The 17,641-nt window shown below is 39.7% G+C and overlaps 1 protein-coding gene across 1 annotated transcript; it reads left to right on the top strand.

The window, feature by feature from the left end:
• The first annotated feature begins 448 nt into the window (after positions 1-448).
• Positions 449-16,168, top strand: LOC106924058 (sodium/potassium/calcium exchanger 1-like). The gene is made up of 11 exons (XM_088004470.1): positions 449-2,972; positions 5,585-5,740; positions 6,009-6,117; positions 8,724-8,777; positions 9,110-9,160; positions 10,423-10,500; positions 13,001-13,159; positions 14,491-14,756; positions 14,915-15,004; positions 15,321-15,487; positions 15,774-16,168. Exons 1-11 carry the CDS (start codon positions 2,037-2,039, stop codon positions 16,018-16,020), a joined length of 2,313 nt encoding a protein of 770 aa, XP_087860596.1. The 5' UTR covers positions 449-2,036; the 3' UTR covers positions 16,021-16,168.
• Positions 16,169-17,641: the final 1,473 nt, after the last annotated feature.

Here is a 17,641-nt window from a genome sequence, read left to right on the forward strand (position 1 = left end):
CCCTGGTCCTCACCGCCCCCCTGTCCTGCATGTTGTTTCCCTTCTGCCACACACCTGAATTGCATCTCTGGGTGATTAACAGGCTTCTGCAGTATTTGATGGTCATGCAATCATTTGAATCAGCTGTTCTGGAGTAGAGGCACATCTAAAACATGCAGAGCAGGGGGGCGGTGAGGACCAGGGTTGAGAAACACTGCTCTAAATGTTAAAAATGTACCATTAGGGACCTTTCTACACATTTTTGGCTTCTAAATAGGAAAACTACAATACTTAACCAAGTCAAACCTGGAATTTTCTATAACTAAATCAAATATGATCATTTAAAATCTGTAAATAGCAATTAGGGCTAAAACAATTCATCATGACAAAGCGATTGTTGAAATAATTGTCAACTAATTTAGTAATCAATTAATCGTTAGTATCCATACCCAAGAAAAGCAATTTGCTTAAAAACAACGTATTCAGAAGACAAATTGAACCAAAATTGTGCAGGAAATATATACATTTTGCATTTAAGACAAAAATGTCCTTTATCTGTAAATCTTTTCTAGCCAGAACCGAAGTTGCAGTTTGGCGTAAAAAAATCATATTGAGCGGGTTTTGAACCCAATTATTAATAAATTAGACCAAGAAAATGATCAGATCAGCGCTACACTGTGATGTTAAATCCAGCAGAACGGGTAGAACATTTCACATTTCTTAGCTGCAGATGCATAATTTGCTTAATGATCAAACTAGGAATGCTATGTTACTGCATTTTAGGCAATAAACATGTTCATTTTCTTATTAAAAAAATAAATTGGGCTGTTTACATGTATTTTTAATATAGTATAAAAAAGTTGTTTAAATTAAAAATCTGCAGAATGTAATTTTTTTTATCCGATTAATCGTAAGAATAACAGTACGGTCTGCAGTAATAAGTACGTGTTCTTATTTATTTATTTTTTTAAATACATTAATAGTTTTACATGTTGAAAATTTAAGTTCTGATCATCTCACTTTGGCTTTAAAAAAGAAAACATCCTTCAAACTTTTATTCTACACACAAAAAAGATATTTTAGCGCAACAAGAGTCTGTTTCTCCTGGCAGACCGAACAGAAATACGTTTCATCGTTGTGATATTAAACATCATTCAATGAGGCAACACCTGGTGACCACACCCAGCCCGACGCAGGGTCTCCTCCGGACCACCAATGCGCATCCAGCCGCTGCTGGCAGCGCATCCTCCTGAGGGAAGGGGAAGGTGAGAGGCGCTTCTCCTGATCTAATCCGCTTAGCGGCATTATGCTGAGCTCCGGCCAAACCCCGACAGCCGCTGCGCCCTTGTAGCTGCCCAAAAGCCGGAGTCAGCATCTCTTGCGTCGGAGGCGCACAGCTGGAGGGGTCGGTCCGCGGCGGAGAGGAGGCCCAGCAGCCGGCGGTAGCTGCAGGTAAGATGACACTTTCTCTCTGCGCAAAAAGCCGCTTCGTGCTGATTTTTAAACATTAAAAATAATAATAATAATAAAAAATACCGATAAGAAGAATGGTGGGAGAAACTGCGTCATGATCCGCGATATTAAACCCGACTCTCTCCTCAGCTGTTTGGCTTTCATCACTTTCTGCACATGAACTCTCCTGTTGTTGGCTGCAGCGCAGCAAAAACAAAGAACACCAGTTTGAACTCCTTCTCCATCATAAATGTGCTGTTTTAACACGCGGACTGCGTCCCAAAGGGCTCATGTTTCGTGAGAATCCGCAGCCTGAGTGATTATGTAGCCATAGCAACAGGTGGCTGTCTGCATCCTCCATCAACCCCACCAAAAAAAAAAAAAAAAAAACACTCACCTCTCTGACTCAAATCAGCACACAGAGAGGGGAACCCGCACATGCTGATGGTGGTTTCTCTGCTCTCAGTCCTTCCACAGGTTGAAAAGATGAAACCCCCTCTCCTCCGTCTGTGGAGTCTTCTCGCCACATAACGGCACAGGAGCCGCCGCGGGGGGAAAGCAATGCACCTGACCTAACTTCCTGCAGGGACTCCGGACGCTGAAGCATGCAGTCGCCCCAGCGGAGGAGGCTGAAGCGCAGCCGCGTCCTCTTCTTCGTGTCGGGCGCGTTGCTGTGTTGCATCTATACGCTGAGTCTGAAGACCAGGCAGCCTCCAGCCCCCGGCAGGACTGATGCCGGGGGCGGCCATGGCGCCCTGGAGGTCAGACTTAGGGAGGTGAGGGCGTCCAATGAGTCGCTGGAGAGCACCATGCCTCCTCTGGTGATGGTCGTCAACAGGACGGATCTGGAGCAGTGCGTCTACGTGGATCCCCGACTTGCCAGAGCGCCTCCAACTCCCCCGCTGCTGACCACCACGGCCCCTCCTCCCCAACGCCCAACCCAGCCCCCGCAAAGTCAGGGGGACTATCCGGAAGACATCTTCTCAGTGGAACAAAGGCGCCAAGGGTGGGTGGTTCTCCACATCATTGGGATGATCTACATGTTCGTTGCCCTGGCCATCGTCTGCGACGAGTTCTTCGTCCCCGCGTTGGAGGTCATCGCCGCCAAGTTGGAGATCTCCGACGACGTGGCCGGGGCCACCTTCATGGCGGCTGGCGGCTCCGCCCCGGAGCTCTTCACCTCCCTCATCGGGGTCTTCATCTCCCACAGCAACGTGGGCATCGGGACCATCGTGGGGTCTGCCGTCTTCAACATCCTGTTCGTGATCGGCATGTGCGCCATCTTTTCCCGGGAGATGCTGCACCTCACCTGGTGGCCGCTCTTCCGGGACGTGACCTTCTACATCCTGGACCTCATCATGCTCATCGTCTTCTTCCTGGACAACGTGATCTGGTGGTGGGAGAGCGTGCTGCTGGTGCTGAGCTACATGAGCTACGTAGTCTTCATGAAGTTCAACAGTCAGATTGAACAGACATTCAAAAGCCAGCTCAGCAAACACGTGAGCATCGTCAAGGTGTGGAGCACGGCCGAGCCGGAGAAGGTGAGTGGGGGCAACTTTCGATCAAATCTGGGTCGGAAGAAAAATTCGGGCTGGTTCTTTATGTTGTCCGTCTTTAGTTGTGCTAACATTAGCCATAGAAATGCGCAAATTGAAATCACAAAAACGAAATTACTTAATGGAAATATATATATATATATATATATATATATATATATATATATATATATATATATATATATATATATATATATATATATATATATATAGTGAGCTCCTTGCATGTTGTTTACGTCCGAAAATTTCGTGCATGCGCACAACGCTGGAGGGCAAAAAGGATTCTTTTACGTGCCACTCCGTTAGCTAAAAGAAACCTGGAGATGTAGCTATCATTAAATTAGTGCTATGCTCCATACCGAAGGAAAAATAACGCATAAAAACCGTGAAAGAAAAACTCAAAACCACTTTTTTTCTCGCTCTTTCAGACTCGTTGCCATAGCAACTGACAACAACGCCAACGTTAAAGGATTCAGTACCAAAAAATACTCAAAACATTTCCCACACTAAGAACAGAACATTCAGTCTGTGGCAGTTTTGTTTTTAGGCTCGATGTTTATTTTGCGATTAACAAGTGATCGCTGTAATCGATTAGCTACCGCTGCAATCGATTAGCTACCGCTGCTATTAGCTAATAATAGAGAGCGGTGGTTGAGTAGTTAGTTTAAACAGCTGATCTACTCATTTTATGTCAGAGTTGGTGTTTAGGTCGCCTTTTGTATTTTTTAACTGAACCGAAACACATAATTCCACATCACATCTACATGTTAAGGTTGTCAAAGTCAAGCTAGAATAAATAATGAACGTAGAACTCCCAGTGTGAGCGATGAAGTCACAGATGCTCCTGCTCGCACAAGGATTTTAAAGCCTTGTTTCTTTAGGTTTGCTGGGTAGGTACTCCCTCAGGCTTCCAGCTTTTTGACTTTCGAAGGCACCACCATCCTTCTCGTGTCCTCAAGGACAGGCCTGGTCTTTGCCAATTGAAATTTACTGGAGATCATATTATATTGGAAGTGAATCAAACATTTAAATCTTTTCAGTCTCTACTGATAATAGGAGCTATCAGTTCCCCAGTAATTCTCCACAGCTCGCAGTTCCTTCCTTCGTTCCGTTCTTTCTTCCTTCCTTCCTCCCTCCCTCCCTCCAAAGTTCTGCATCAGTCCGTCTTGCTCTGCCGAATTAAATCCTCATGTCGCTTTCAGGTTTGTAACCTGACAAAATGTGACAAAACGGGAGTGAATACTTTTGCAAGGCGCCTCGATTGTTTCTGGACAAACTTCTGTCCTTTGTTGCTGGTTTGTTTTGCATCCTTTCATCTTCCGGACTCGGCTCGCTCAGACCCACTGACCGCGTTTGTGTGAAACCCTTTGAAGGCGCCGAGCTAAAGGGACTCCAGGTGTTCCCACCGCTGAAAATGTCACTCTGGTTTTGTTGTAGTCCCTGAAATACCTACAGGGGCCCAATCTGATGAATAATTATTCAAAACAGTCGCAGATAAAGGAACCAGAACCATATCTGCTGCAGAACCAACATCAGAACCAAGATGGAGGTTCTGGCTGAAGAAAAACACAAACCAAAACGAAGCGTTTTATTAGTTTAATGTTGAGCTTTATCTACAGAAATAATTAAGATTTTTATCTCTCAATAACAAACAACTTAATTTAAAAATGCATTTTGTGCAATTGTGAATTAGGGCCTTTGACAGAAAAAAAAGACGGGAAAAAATTTCCACCAAAAATCTTGAGGCGAAAATTTGCTAGAAAAAAACTAAAAGATGTCCTTGTTTATTCTGGCAAATTTTCACCTTTTCAAACTTAGAAATTTAAATTTTTCTTGTTAACTTCTGAAATTAATCTAAAATTCTGAGTTTTTTCTAGCAAATTTTCAATGACATTTCTGATTCAAGCTCAGAAATGTTTATTTTTTTTAGAAAAGTTTTGCCTTTGAAAACTCAGAAGTTTCCTTGTTTTTTCTAGAAAATGTCAAAGATTATTCTAAAAATGTCAGTTTCTTCTAACAAATTTGTGGCTTTTTGAATTCAGAAATTTTATTTTTGTTTCTAGAAAATTTCTGAGATTTATCAAGAAATAAAAAAAAATTTAAACAAATTTACAACAAAAATCATTTTTTGGGGCGGAAATGTCCTCTTCCCTTTTTCATCTACATTGGCACTAATGGAGCGTCGTAATTTTGGGTCTACTTATCTTTACCTGACTAATATTTAAATAATGTGACAAACATGCAGCAGGAATAAGAAACCAGGAACAAGCGAACACTTTCACACCGCTAAATTATTTACAGGCTGCTCGTTTGTTTCTTTTAAATATTAACGAACCAAGCTGGTTAAATCTTAATGAATTTATGCAGAAGAAACGCCATGGGATGCAGGAATCTAATTAGGAGGCCTTAGCAGTTTACCCCTGGTGTTTTAATGCACAACACTAATTGCTTAAGGAATATTCTTTTTGTCAATAGGTTGCAAACTGATGCTCTTTTTGTGAGAAATGTGTCTTGATAATTTAAGGTTCAGGTATTTTTCTAGGTTCTGAAACAGCTTTCAGATCAGCACTGTGTGTAACTGAAACTCTGTTTTCCAGGACAGTGAAGCTCCTCCTCCTGCTGCTGCTGCTCCTCTTCCTCCTCCTGCTGATTCCCAAAAAACGGAAAACAAACCGAAACCTGAAGCTGCGCCGGGAAGCCCTCAGCACAACAACCTGCAGCCAGAAACTCAAGAGGACAAAGCTCGGCTCCGGGTAAAACTAATCTACACCTGGGTTCAATTTTATGATGTTTGGCCAGAAACAAAGCATAAAAAAACTAAAGTTTAGGCACAAATAAACACCCGTCCTTCACATTATGCTTTTACAATCTGTTTTCAGAAGTAAAATAAGGGGATAATGAAATCTGACTTCAAGGAACGGAGATTAGTTCTGAATCTGCTGCACATCAGGCTGATTTCGTCTCGTTGGCTCGGTGTTTTCTGAAAGTTTAGATTGTGACCATGTCTCTGCTGACCTGCAGGTGCGTCCAGTTTTACAGCGAGGCGGCAGCTCGGCATCGCTCCACAACACATCCTTGAGGAGCACCATCTTCCAGCTGATGATCCACACACTGGACCCGCTGGGAGAAGGTAGATCCCACTGGTTTCTGCTCAGTTTGAGACCAAAATGCCAACAAAGGCTTCTAAACTGCACAAACACAAAATCTTAGTATTTTGTCTATTCATGCAAATGTCTTAGAAAACTTGAAATAAGACCTTTAAGAACTTAAAGTAACTCTTAAGCAAGAATAGTGGTTTATTTTCAGTCGATACTTTATTAATAGTGAATATTTGACTTGTAACATGAAAAAATGTTAGAAGTGAAATAATCTGCCACCTCAACTAGTTCTTTTTCCATCAATATAAAGGAATTATTGACTTGAAACAAGCTCCTAAGTCTTGCTGAAAAGTTGCTTGTAAGTTAGTTTTGTCTTATTTCAAGTATAAGATATTTGCACTAAAAATAAACCAAAAATACTTTGTAATATTTATTTATTTTTCGCAGTGAAAGACAGAGACTTTGCTAATTTTCATCAACATCCTTCAGCATTTTTTCTCAGAATACTTCTTTTTATTTTTTTCCCCTTGGATTAGCAAGTTTGTGTTTAATACTCAAAGTATAGAGTTATTACTATGCTCTGACATATAGTAATAAAACGTTACTACGTTACAGGTGTAAAACTCATTTTCATTTCAGGCCGCATCAAAGTCATGAACGTTTTCAAAAGTTATGGCAGGATGTTATGGCATCCTGCCATAACATCCTGATGTTATCGCTAACATCAGGATGTTATGGCTTGTTATGGCAGGATGTGTTGATAAAACAATGTTTAAAACTGTTAAAATAGCATAATTTTCTCTTTATTCGATGAGTACTTCCTAAAATTAATTGGTATTTAAAGTAGATTTACTATGCAAAATTTACAAAAACATGCTAAATTTACATTTTGCATGTTTTTGTACTTGTGTTTGGTTCTCTGCTGCTTCTAAAAACAACCAGTTTCTTGGCCATAAGTTGATGTTTTTTGACGTCTGGAAAATTAACCGTTTCAAAAACGTCCGGCATGTCCATCACAAATTACCACAGACAGTTACCTAGCAACCCCATCAAAGCTCAGACCCGTTACCTAGCAACCGCAGTGAAACTCTGTTCCACAGATTATTTAATTTATAAAATTGGAAATGTTATTGTTTTAAGTGAAATAATCTGCCAATGGATATTTTTCATCAATATTTAGGAGTTATTTACTTAAAACTCCTATATCTCACTGAAAAAGTTTCTTGTAAGTTAGTTTTATCTTGTTTCAAGTGTACTAAGATATTTGTACCAAAATATAGACCAAAAATACTTTGTAAGACAGATTTTGTTCCTTTTCATCAAATTCCTCTTTTTTGCTTGGATTGCCAAGTTTGTCTTTAATACAATAAAACTTTAGGTGTGTGTATATGTTTATGGGCTTATGTTGTGGGAAAACCATATCACAGTCACCATTTAGGATCATCACAGGAAACAAACCCTTAAATTTGCTTCCTAACTGCAGCTCATCATGCTGCCGTTAAAGCTGCCGGTGACTCAGCTCTGACCGCGGCGAGATGAACCGGTGTGACCTTGAGGCTGTCCTTGGACTTGGCGTGCCGATGTTCCCTGCTCCCACTGCGCTGCGGCCACCGCTGATCCTTAATCAGCTTTCCGATACAGGCTAATAAAAGCTGGATAAGAGCCGGCATGGTGGTGGCTGTAACTCTGGGGAACCAGCCGAGTCCAGCTCTCTGCAGCTGGACCGAGGAGTTCACTCTCCTGGATGAATAAAAACTGACCGTTCAAATTTGTAAATCTGTTTGCTTTTAGAACTAAAATTAAGAAAACATTTCAAACTTGATTTTTTGTTTTCTTAAAGATTACCTATTATGCTCCCTTTAATGGGTTAGAATTGCTCTATGGGCATATAAAACATGTTTGTTACATTTTTCTATACAAAATGATAATGATTACAAAAAGATGGGCAATTAAAGATTTGTGCATCTTTGAAAAGCAGAAGTAGAGCCTCCTGCACAACCAGCAAGAATGCTGCAAGTGGTTTCTGGGTGGTAAATGAACAACAGAACACTTTGCCAGCAGCCACTGTCCAGCAGCCGTGTACAGCAGTAAAAATCATAAAATCAAGAAAACTATGGACAACCCTGACCATGCTCTTCATGGGACTGTTTTGGGGAAACAGAGTGTCTTCAGTCAGATGCTTCTTAACAGACTCTGTAATACAGACTGCTACAAGAGAATCCATCACGATCTACAATAACTCTTTGAAGACTCTTAATGAATTACAACAACATTTAATTTCCCTCTGGGATCAATAACTTTATTTCTGAATTTGAATTGAATTTGAAAACCAGCTGACCAAACATTCTGGAGCTCCTCTTGGGTTGCTAGGTAACGGGACTGGGCTTTACTGGGGTTGCTAGGTAACAGGCAGTGCCTGGTGATTTATGACGATACATTCCAGAGGTTTTTGAAACGGCTCATTTTCCAGACACCAAAAAACTTTAGCTTATTGCCAAAAAAAAAGGCTGGATGTTTTTTAAGAGTTGGTCTGTTTTTAGAAGCAGTAGAAACTAAAACGGAAGTATAAAATCAATGGTTCTCCTTTAAACTAAAAGCTTTTGGGTTATTTATGTCGTGTCGTACCTGTGGTTCTTAGAAGCAGCCCTCAGGGGCGCCACTAGAACCGGTCGGCCAAAGAAAATCACAGAAGGTAAGAGTGGCGAGACGCTACCTGGTTGTGCCGTTTCTCATCGTGTTTCTGTTGTGGTTGGCAACTTTCCACGCTCACTGCTGCTTCGTGTGAGGAGAAAAGAGAGAGAATTTATTAAAACTAAAATAAACAAGATAAAAATGTACCAGGTGTCAGGGTTTTGGGTCAGGGTTATGTTTGTAGAGAGTACACAGAAGTTCTGCTCATGTTTCCAATCTTTTGGATTCTTGGTGGCAGCTTCATTTGTGTCCATTTTATGTCTGAAATGTACAAACTGAAAGTTGGAAGAGCAGTTTAAGTGGTTGATGACTTCGTCTATTTCTGCCAATCAGAAACGTCCTTTAATGGTGACGTCAAAGGGGAGGGACTAGTGCAGAAGAAAGGTAAGCTGCAGAAATGTGGTCTTTGTTTCCAAACTCGGTTCCATCATGTTCAGTCTGGTCTTTCTAAGCTCTTCATTGTGCCAAAGTTTCAACCCCCTCCTGTCGCTTGATGTCTTCATCAGAGGCTCTCCAGGCTTTTTGAAGGTCTCTCCTCATTTTCCTTTCCACTTTGGCTGCTTTTCCATTTCCTATTATGCTTAACCTTAGCTGATATGTAAACTCCTGCTGACACTGTTGCTGTTGATCTAAAATTTTCAGTTTGACGCAAACTTGTAGCTGAATGCTTTAAGTTAAATATTTAGTTTGAAGCTAAATATTTCACTTACTAATTTTTACTTTAGAGCTATGTATAGCTTGTAAGCAAAATATTTATCTCCAAACTAAATATTTAGTTCTCTAATGTTTTAGCAACTAAACATTGCTAAAAATGTTTAGTTTGGAACTAAATAATTAGCTCTTAAATAAATATATAGTAAGAATATTTAAATATTTAAACTTTAATTTGAAGTTAAACATTTAGTTTGAAACTAAATGTAGCTATAAGCTACATATTTAGCTCTACAATAAAAAATATTAGTTAGCAAGTTAAATATTTAGCTTCAAATTAAATATTCAACTTTCTACTTTTTATGATTTAGAAACAGTAGCTTTTGTAAATGAATGATGAAAAATCCACACCCCATTTTCTTATTTTGTGACAACCCAAATTACTGCTGTTGATTTTTGACAGCAGTAACTATAAATTCCACCTCAAACTTCCAGGCCAAAAATCCTCTAAAACTGATCTAGACGGTTTTAAATGACCTGCAGGAAATCTGGAGAACTGCCTCTTTGGAATAATTCAATCAAAATAAAAGTGCTGCTGCTGTAAATTGTTTTGGTTTGCATGTTCCCGTGTTTGGCTTCATGTTTTCTGTCCTGTGGATGCAGCTCTTGTTTTGTCTTGAGGCTGTGGTGTTCCTGAAGTTTTGAAAAATGAACCTCAAATGCAACAACTTAAATTGGCCGTTACATTTCAGCAGCGTTGCATAACTCCATTATTTGCTGGTTCTCGCATGCAGCTGGCAGACATGTGGGCGGATGACTCACTTTATCCGTAATGAATTCAGCACTCGTGTCTGATTGAGGCTCATTACTCTGGTTGCTGTGTGTCGAGGTCAAAGATGCGGTGAAGTGGTCACTCTGAGCAGCTTGTGGAGGAAGATGGGGGATTCTCGCCTCTCTTGTTAAGTCTGTATAAGTGATGGTTCTCTTAATTGCAGCAAAGAACAAAGTAAAACCTCTGGATGTCTCGGTGACAGAGAAACAGCAGAACCAGTCGCATCACCGCCGTGCTGAAGGTGAGTGAGGCGCAGCTGTAAATCTGACCGCTCTCTGGGAATAAAAGAACAAAAAAACCTGAGAATCTGCCATTTTATTGCAGACAAGCTGAACAACAGGGAACAACATGCTAGCTGGGCTCATGTCGCCCATATTAGAAACTGCCACTGGGCACTGCGCCGTTACCTAGCAACCAAAGCTGAGCTTCAGTATGTGTGGTCAGCTGGTTTTACCACTATATGTGCTGTACAATGGCTGCTGGAAAAGAGAAGTGTTTTGTTGTTGACTTACCATCCAGAAACCTCTTACTGCATTCCTGTTGGGTGTGCAGGAGGCTCCTCTTCTGCTTTTCAAAGGTGTATGGTTGCATAGTTGTGCATCTGTTTGTAGCTATTTTCTCCTGAGTTTAAACGTTGCGTTGGGTGGTGTGGCCAGCTTATTTGGATTTAAAGTGACAAGACGCCCTAAAACAACTCAAACTACGCAGAACTGAGCAGATTGAAATCTCATGATCTAAAAATGATTTTGTCCAAAAAGTGTAATGAACACACTGCAAAAACACAAAATCTTACCAAGTATTTCTGGTCCAGTTAATAGTGTAAATATCTTAGTTCACTGAAAAGAAGATAAACAAACTTCCATGTAACTTTTCAGCAAGATACAGGAGCTTGTTTTCAGTAAATAAATCCTTAATATTGATTTTTTTTAAATGGTAGTTACATTTGCAGATTATTTCACTTATCAATATAGCTTGCATGCTATTAAAATAATCTGTCAGTGGAACTACTTTTTCATTAATATGGGGAAAGTATTGACTTAAGACAGGCTGCTATATCATGCTGAAAAGATACTTGTAGTTTTGTCTTCAAGTGTACTAGAAACCAGACCAAAAATACTTGGTAAGATTTTCTGTTTTTGCAGTGTATGTTTTTAGAGCCCATAGGCTGATAAGCTAATAGGTCACCTTTAAGATGCTCCAGTTACCCCTTGTAGTCCAAAGACCGACAGGGAAAATATTAAAGTCAGTTGATTGAAGAATGTGGTGAAGTCTTTTCAGATATGACGGTGGTTCTGTTATAAATTTTAATATTTCCGTGAGACACAGCTGAAGGAGGGCGTCCTCTACAATCAGCTCTGACTCTTAATCTCTGTGTTCCTGCATCACATTACGCACTAATGAGCTGCTTCAGACTCGGAGCTGCGCGGCAAAGACGCTTTGAGAGGCCTCAACGAGGCCGAATCAATCGGCTCCCAGGGTTAACATGCAGATGGAGGCTCCTTCAGAGGAGAGTGTTTATCTGCGAACACTCTCCCACTCCCACTCCATCCAGGCCAGGCTGCATGTTGCTGATCAGTTTACAGAAGTTTAAAGTTTATTTTGTTGTCTTAACTATAATTCAATGCAGTTTATTTATATAGCGCCAATCCACAACAAATATTGCCTCTGGGAAAAAAAAGTTAATTCAATCATACAGATTCAGAAGTCAAACTGATTCTAGTTTTCTGTCAGTGCAATCAAGTTCAGATTATTATTCAAGATTTTTGATCTAAGGAAAATTAGTATTGATGAAAAAATACTTGTTCCACTGGCTGATTATTTCACTTCTAACAAGACATTTTTACCATTTTGCAAGTGAAATAATCTGCCAGTGTAACTTTTTCTTAAATGTTAAGGAATTATTGACTTAAACAAGCTCCCTAATCTTGCAGAAAAGCTACTTGTAAGTTCATTTTAATTGCACAATTTGACAGTTTGTAAATAAATTTGCCTTTAGAACTGCTGCAATTTCAAAAAATCTTGTTTTTTGATTAAATGTTTTGTGATAGGGTGAGGTGGGTTTTCTGGCTGAATAAAAATGTATTTATTTTGTAAAACTCCAAAGGAAACACGTCTTTCACATCACACAAAAGTCACATGATCAACAACAGGATGTTGCCGCTGGCAGAAACCACAAAGAAGACAACAGGAAGTAGATGGAGGATGACGGCACAAAGTTTCACTTATTCACATGTGATTTTAATTGCGTTAATTATTTAATGGAAACACTGCAATTGTTAAACTTTTCCAACATTAGCGGAGTACTGACAAAGTTTTGCACTCATTTTGTAATGGAAACCAATTTTGATGCGGTCAAAAAACACCCGATTCTAGCACCAAAACTTTTTATCAAAAAACAAGTGAATTTTTTTTTTTCTTTTTCAAAATTAAGCAAATTTACTTTTTGAAATTTTGTCATTCTACGGTCAGTAGAAATGGAGCTAGCTTCCTCTAGAAGAATCAGGGGTAATTTGTTGACAGCAGGAAGTCGGGACTGTTTCCCTTTAAAGATTGCTTAACTGTTTGGAGGTATAGTCGGTTCACTTTCATTCCTGCAGAATCTGCAGCGGTAATTTCTAGTACATGTGCAGCTCCTGGAAAGGTTTCACGCTGCTCCAGCTTTTGGTTTAAACTGCCAAAATAGATCCATGTAGATGACTGACTTTGTTTTGTTTTTGTTTTGTTTTTTGTCTGCTTTTAAGAAGCGGGTCACAAACAGAAGTCAGAGTCAATTGCTTCTGCTGGAACACCAGGGGGCGCCACAGCTCAGCCATCCACCTCTCAGCCTCCAGCAGAGGAAACTCCGCAGAAAACCTCTGAAAAGGCAGAGGAGTCAAAGGCAAGACTTTTACAATCTTCTGGTTGCTTTAGGTAAAACACTAAGGGGTGATTTAACACCATCACTCTTCATACAGTTTTGCTCAAAAACTTACATTTCTGTGGCGTTGTCTTTGTGCCACCAGTCTGAGATTGCAGTGAAACTACAGTGAGCGCAAACATCTCTGTAAACAAACAATTTATGTTGCTGAGTCTTTATATTTCACATTTGGTTGCTAAACATGCATCTGACATGCGCAGATAGGGCCGAGGTTTTTACATGTAGGTGTTGGAAGATTTTTTTTTTTATCTTCAGATGCATCCTTTGCTCTAAATGATCACTGAAGGAATGTGATGTTATTGCATTTTAGTCAGTAAAATGTTTATTTTCTTGTTTGAAATAGGAATACAATTGTTTATTTGCATTAATGTATTGCTATTATTTTATAAACAGGCTTATATGGAAAATCTGTAGATTGTGCCAATTTTTTTTATCAGAATAAATAAATCGATATATTGATAACCAAAGTAATAATGTTGCAGGTCTACATTTTAGGTTAATTTTCAGAGATTTCCACTACACGAAATGTTGGTTATTGATGTTTTCTACTTGTAATTTTTCCAAACAGGATGTCTGACTTTGTTGTTTTGAGATTATTTACTTTGATTTTAATACTTTTATAATATAATTTTTGGTGTCTTTGTGTGTTAGTTGATCCAGTTCAAAACTGATTCTCAGATAAGTTGTCTGAAATGGTAAATCACTTAAGCTAAGACTTTTTTATGGCTTAATCCTTCGTAGGTCAAAATTAATGAGACATTTCTTATAAAATACTGAGGCATAGATGAAAAATAAAAATAAAAATACAGATAAAAGTCCACAGAAAAGCTCTGAATTACCTTCAAATAAACTGAAGAATTGTTATCAAGACTGCTTTAAAAGATTACTGTGTTAATTGGAAACCAGAATAAAAAATTAGCAGAGGATGAATCAAAATAAAAAAAGGTCAGATTAACGGATGGAAGTTGGCTTTTAGCCTTTTTCTGCCACATCCTCGCCTTCGTAGCACAGCCGTAATTTTTGGTTTAAAAGTTAACGGCTTGAATGAACGTTGTTAATGTGAAACTTATTAATGAGGTTGTCGAGTGTTTGTATTTTAAAAACAGAACGGAATGAAGTTCTCCCAGCGGCGCCCTCTGCTGGATGGTTGCCAAACTACAACACTGAAAGAAGATCTCAGCGGGCATTATCGGTCGAACGATTGAAACTAATTTTAACCTAATGAACAATTAATTGACAGTAAATCGTAGGAGGACTTATTGTTTGCGTAATGTTTTTGAGAATCAATCTTCTATCTGCAGGCAGCAGAATCAGCTGGAGAAACTGGAGGATCGCAGGACAGCGCCGGGGAAGATGGCGCCGAGGAAGATGGCGGCGAAGACGAAAGCGGCGACTCTAGTGAGAGCGAGGAAGAAGAGGAAGACGATGAAAACAAAGAAGCAGAAGAAGAAGAGAAGGAAGAGGAGAGCGAGCCGCTGTCCTTGGAGTGGCCCGACAGGCCGCGGAAACAGGCCACATACCTGTTCCTGCTGCCCATCGTGTTCCCGCTGTGGCTCACGCTGCCGGACGTCCGCAACCCGGTGAGCAATTACTCTTCATCACAATCATCACAACAGCTGAAACTTTCCTAAAGCTGGATTTTGTGGCGGGATTTCTGTTGGTTTTAATCTGACTCCGTGAGTTTTTGTTCAGAGGCTTCGGGTTTTTAAAATGTTCTGCAACATAAATCGTTTTCCAGGCGTCCAGAAGATTCTTCATCATCACGTTTATCGGGTCCATCTTCTGGATCGGCATCTTCTCCTACCTGATGGTGTGGTGGGCGCATCAGGTGGGTCCGTTTTTACTGAATATGGAGAATAGTGCTGACCTTTAAACATAATCAAGTGCTAATAATAGTTGGTAAGTCCTTCATATGTGAACAGGTTGCTCAAAGGTTTAGTTTGTTTGCAGCAGCTGAAAATGTAACAAATGTTGCAATTTTGGTTTCCAATTCAGTCGAGTCATCAGGTGTGAAAGCAGCCCAAGGCACAGCATTTCAATTCGGTTTAAGTCAATACTTTGACTAGGTCACTCTGAGCCTTCATGATGTTATTTGTGAGCTATTCTCCATCGGTTATTGTTGGGGGTTTTTCTTTTGCTCTCAGGTAGGTGAGACTATCGGCATTTCTGAGGAGATCATGGGCCTGACCATCCTGGCGGCAGGAACGTCCATCCCAGACCTCATCACCAGCGTGATTGTAGCTCGGAAAGGTTTGGGAGACATGGCCGTCTCCAGCTCCGTGGGAAGCAACATCTTTGACATCACAGTTGGGTGAGCGATCCATTAACTGGAAGTTCAAAATAAAACTTTCCAGTAAACAGTGAATGACCTTGGCACTGAAAAATGTTTTGTTCTGTGGACATTTCTGACTTTCAAAAGTCTCAAATTTTCAACTTTTCAAACCAGGAAATTTAACAGGTTTAATATTTAGTGGTAGGTTTCTATTCTGGCTGTGATTTCTCAACAATAAATAGAATGAACATTAATTTCTGGTTAATAAAAGCATGAAATCATTAAAAACAATCGTCTAACGTGCTCCTGCCCTGTGTGGTTCCAGCCTGCCCGTCCCCTGGCTCATCTTCACCGCCATCTACGGCAAGCCAGTGGCGGTCAGCTCCAACGGCCTGTTCTGCGCCATCGTGCTGCTCTTCCTCATGCTCCTCTTCGTCATCATCTCAATCGCCGCCTGCCGCTGGAAGATGAGCAAAAAGCTGGGCGTCACCATGTTCTTCCTGTACTTTGTGTTCCTCATCCTCAGCGTCCTGCTGGAGGACCGCGTCCTCATCTGTCCCGTCTCAATCTGACGGTAGAGACTGCCTGGACCAGACCGGTTCTGAGGGATTTATGTTGGGTCAGAGGTTCTACAAGTTTGTACAGAAATATTTCAGTTATCCAGATTCCTTCATTATGTCTCAGTCCCACTCAGCAAGAATAAATATGACAATTGTTACATTTCCAGTATTTATGATCTGATCCTTCAGAAAAGCCACAGAACAATAATCCATACCTTTGTAGTTCTGGATTTCATAGATATCGGCTTCTGTTTGTAAAGTTACAGTCGAAGATTAACTGCAATAATTTATTTAACCCGTCAGAAGAAAAAAACATGAGATTTAACGTTTGTCATTTTCTCCATGTTTACACATTCGTAAATAAACTAAACATGTAGCTTGGAACTAAACATCTAGCTCCATACTAAATATTTAGTTAATATGACGGCATGTTAGGGTCACTGTAGATAGAAAGAAGGAGGACATTTCTGGCAAAGAAAAAAATGTTTTGAGATGGACAGAAGTTTGAGAATTTTTTTTATTTCCAAAATAAAAAAAAAAGACAATTTTTTTTTAGATTATTCTCAAAATCGCTTCGTTTTTTGGCGGACATTTATTCCTTTTTCATTAATCTACAATGGCCCCAACACACTGCCATAGGCATAGACAAGCTAAGTTTAGTTTGAGGTTAAATTCTTAGCTTCCAACTTCATATTACGCTACCAAGTTAAATATGTAGCTTACAATCTAAATATTTCTATTTAGATTGAAATATAGATATTTATAGATTTCTATAAATTCTATTGTGATTTATAGCTAGCGCATAAATCACAATAATAGGTATTATAGCATTTTAATGACAATACCGACTTATAATAATTAGTCGACAACGCGAGCTCACATGCGGGAGTTAGTAAAACGGGTTTTATTTTGATAGTCCACTTCCGGAAACTGGCACAGGAAGTAACATATTAGCTAAATATTTAGCGGAGATCAACGTAAATATTTGCCGTTTGAAACCCAAACGACAAATATTTAGCGGAGAAGCTAAATATTTAGCTTGCTAAATAAATACTTGGTTCAAAACAGATTTTTTTCTATCGTAACAACAGGCTAAAAGCTAATTATTTCCGTTAGTCTTTGACCCCATAAATTACTGCTGGATTCCTAGAGTTTGTATTTTATCTACACTGCAGGTCCCAGTTTATAGCTATTTAGTTCGATAAAAACTCAAACGTCTTAAAATAGCTGCCAGAATATAGCTTACCTGCACCGAGATGAAATGCTTGTTGGAATTTGGGTGGCACATGTAGAGAAATATAAAATAAAAACGGTATTTTGACGCACCTTATCGACATCTCAGCTTGTAAAATATGTGGCACCAACACTTCTAGTGACGGCCACAAGATGGCGCTCATTTACCACAGCTAGAAAGGCAAAGTTGCATCGCCAGAGAGGAAACTCCGGTCAGTAAATGTAGTTTTACTAATTACAGATCCTCATTTTCTTCCAAGGTAGCAGTATTCTACTTCCTGTCCTTTATGGCATTTAAAATAGGAGAAAATGTTTTTTATTTACACATAATTGTTAAATAATTGGTAAATGAGATGCAGAATATTTCCTTCTTGCATTTTGATTAGCTTACTCTGACTCC

Source organism: Poecilia mexicana, unplaced genomic scaffold (assembly GCF_051168715.1).
Source record: "Poecilia mexicana isolate PSO_F unplaced genomic scaffold, ASM5116871v1 scaffold_3, whole genome shotgun sequence".
NCBI classification, from domain to species: domain Eukaryota; kingdom Metazoa; phylum Chordata; class Actinopteri; order Cyprinodontiformes; family Poeciliidae; genus Poecilia; species Poecilia mexicana.

What these genes read in the sequence shown, in the direction of transcription:
- LOC106924058 (XM_088004470.1), top strand. Translation starts at nt 2,037, where the DNA reads ATGCAGTCGCCCCAGCGGAGGAGGCTGAAGCGCAGCCGCGTCCTCTTC. An exon ending in AGGACAAAGCTCGGCTCCGG is followed by an intron (nt 5,741 to 6,008) that starts GTAAAACTAATC and finishes GCTGACCTGCAG; the next exon opens with GTGCGTCCAGTTTTACAGCG. An exon ending in GCCAAAGAAAATCACAGAAG is followed by an intron (nt 8,778 to 9,109) that starts GTAAGAGTGGCG and finishes TCTGCCAATCAG; the next exon opens with AAACGTCCTTTAATGGTGAC.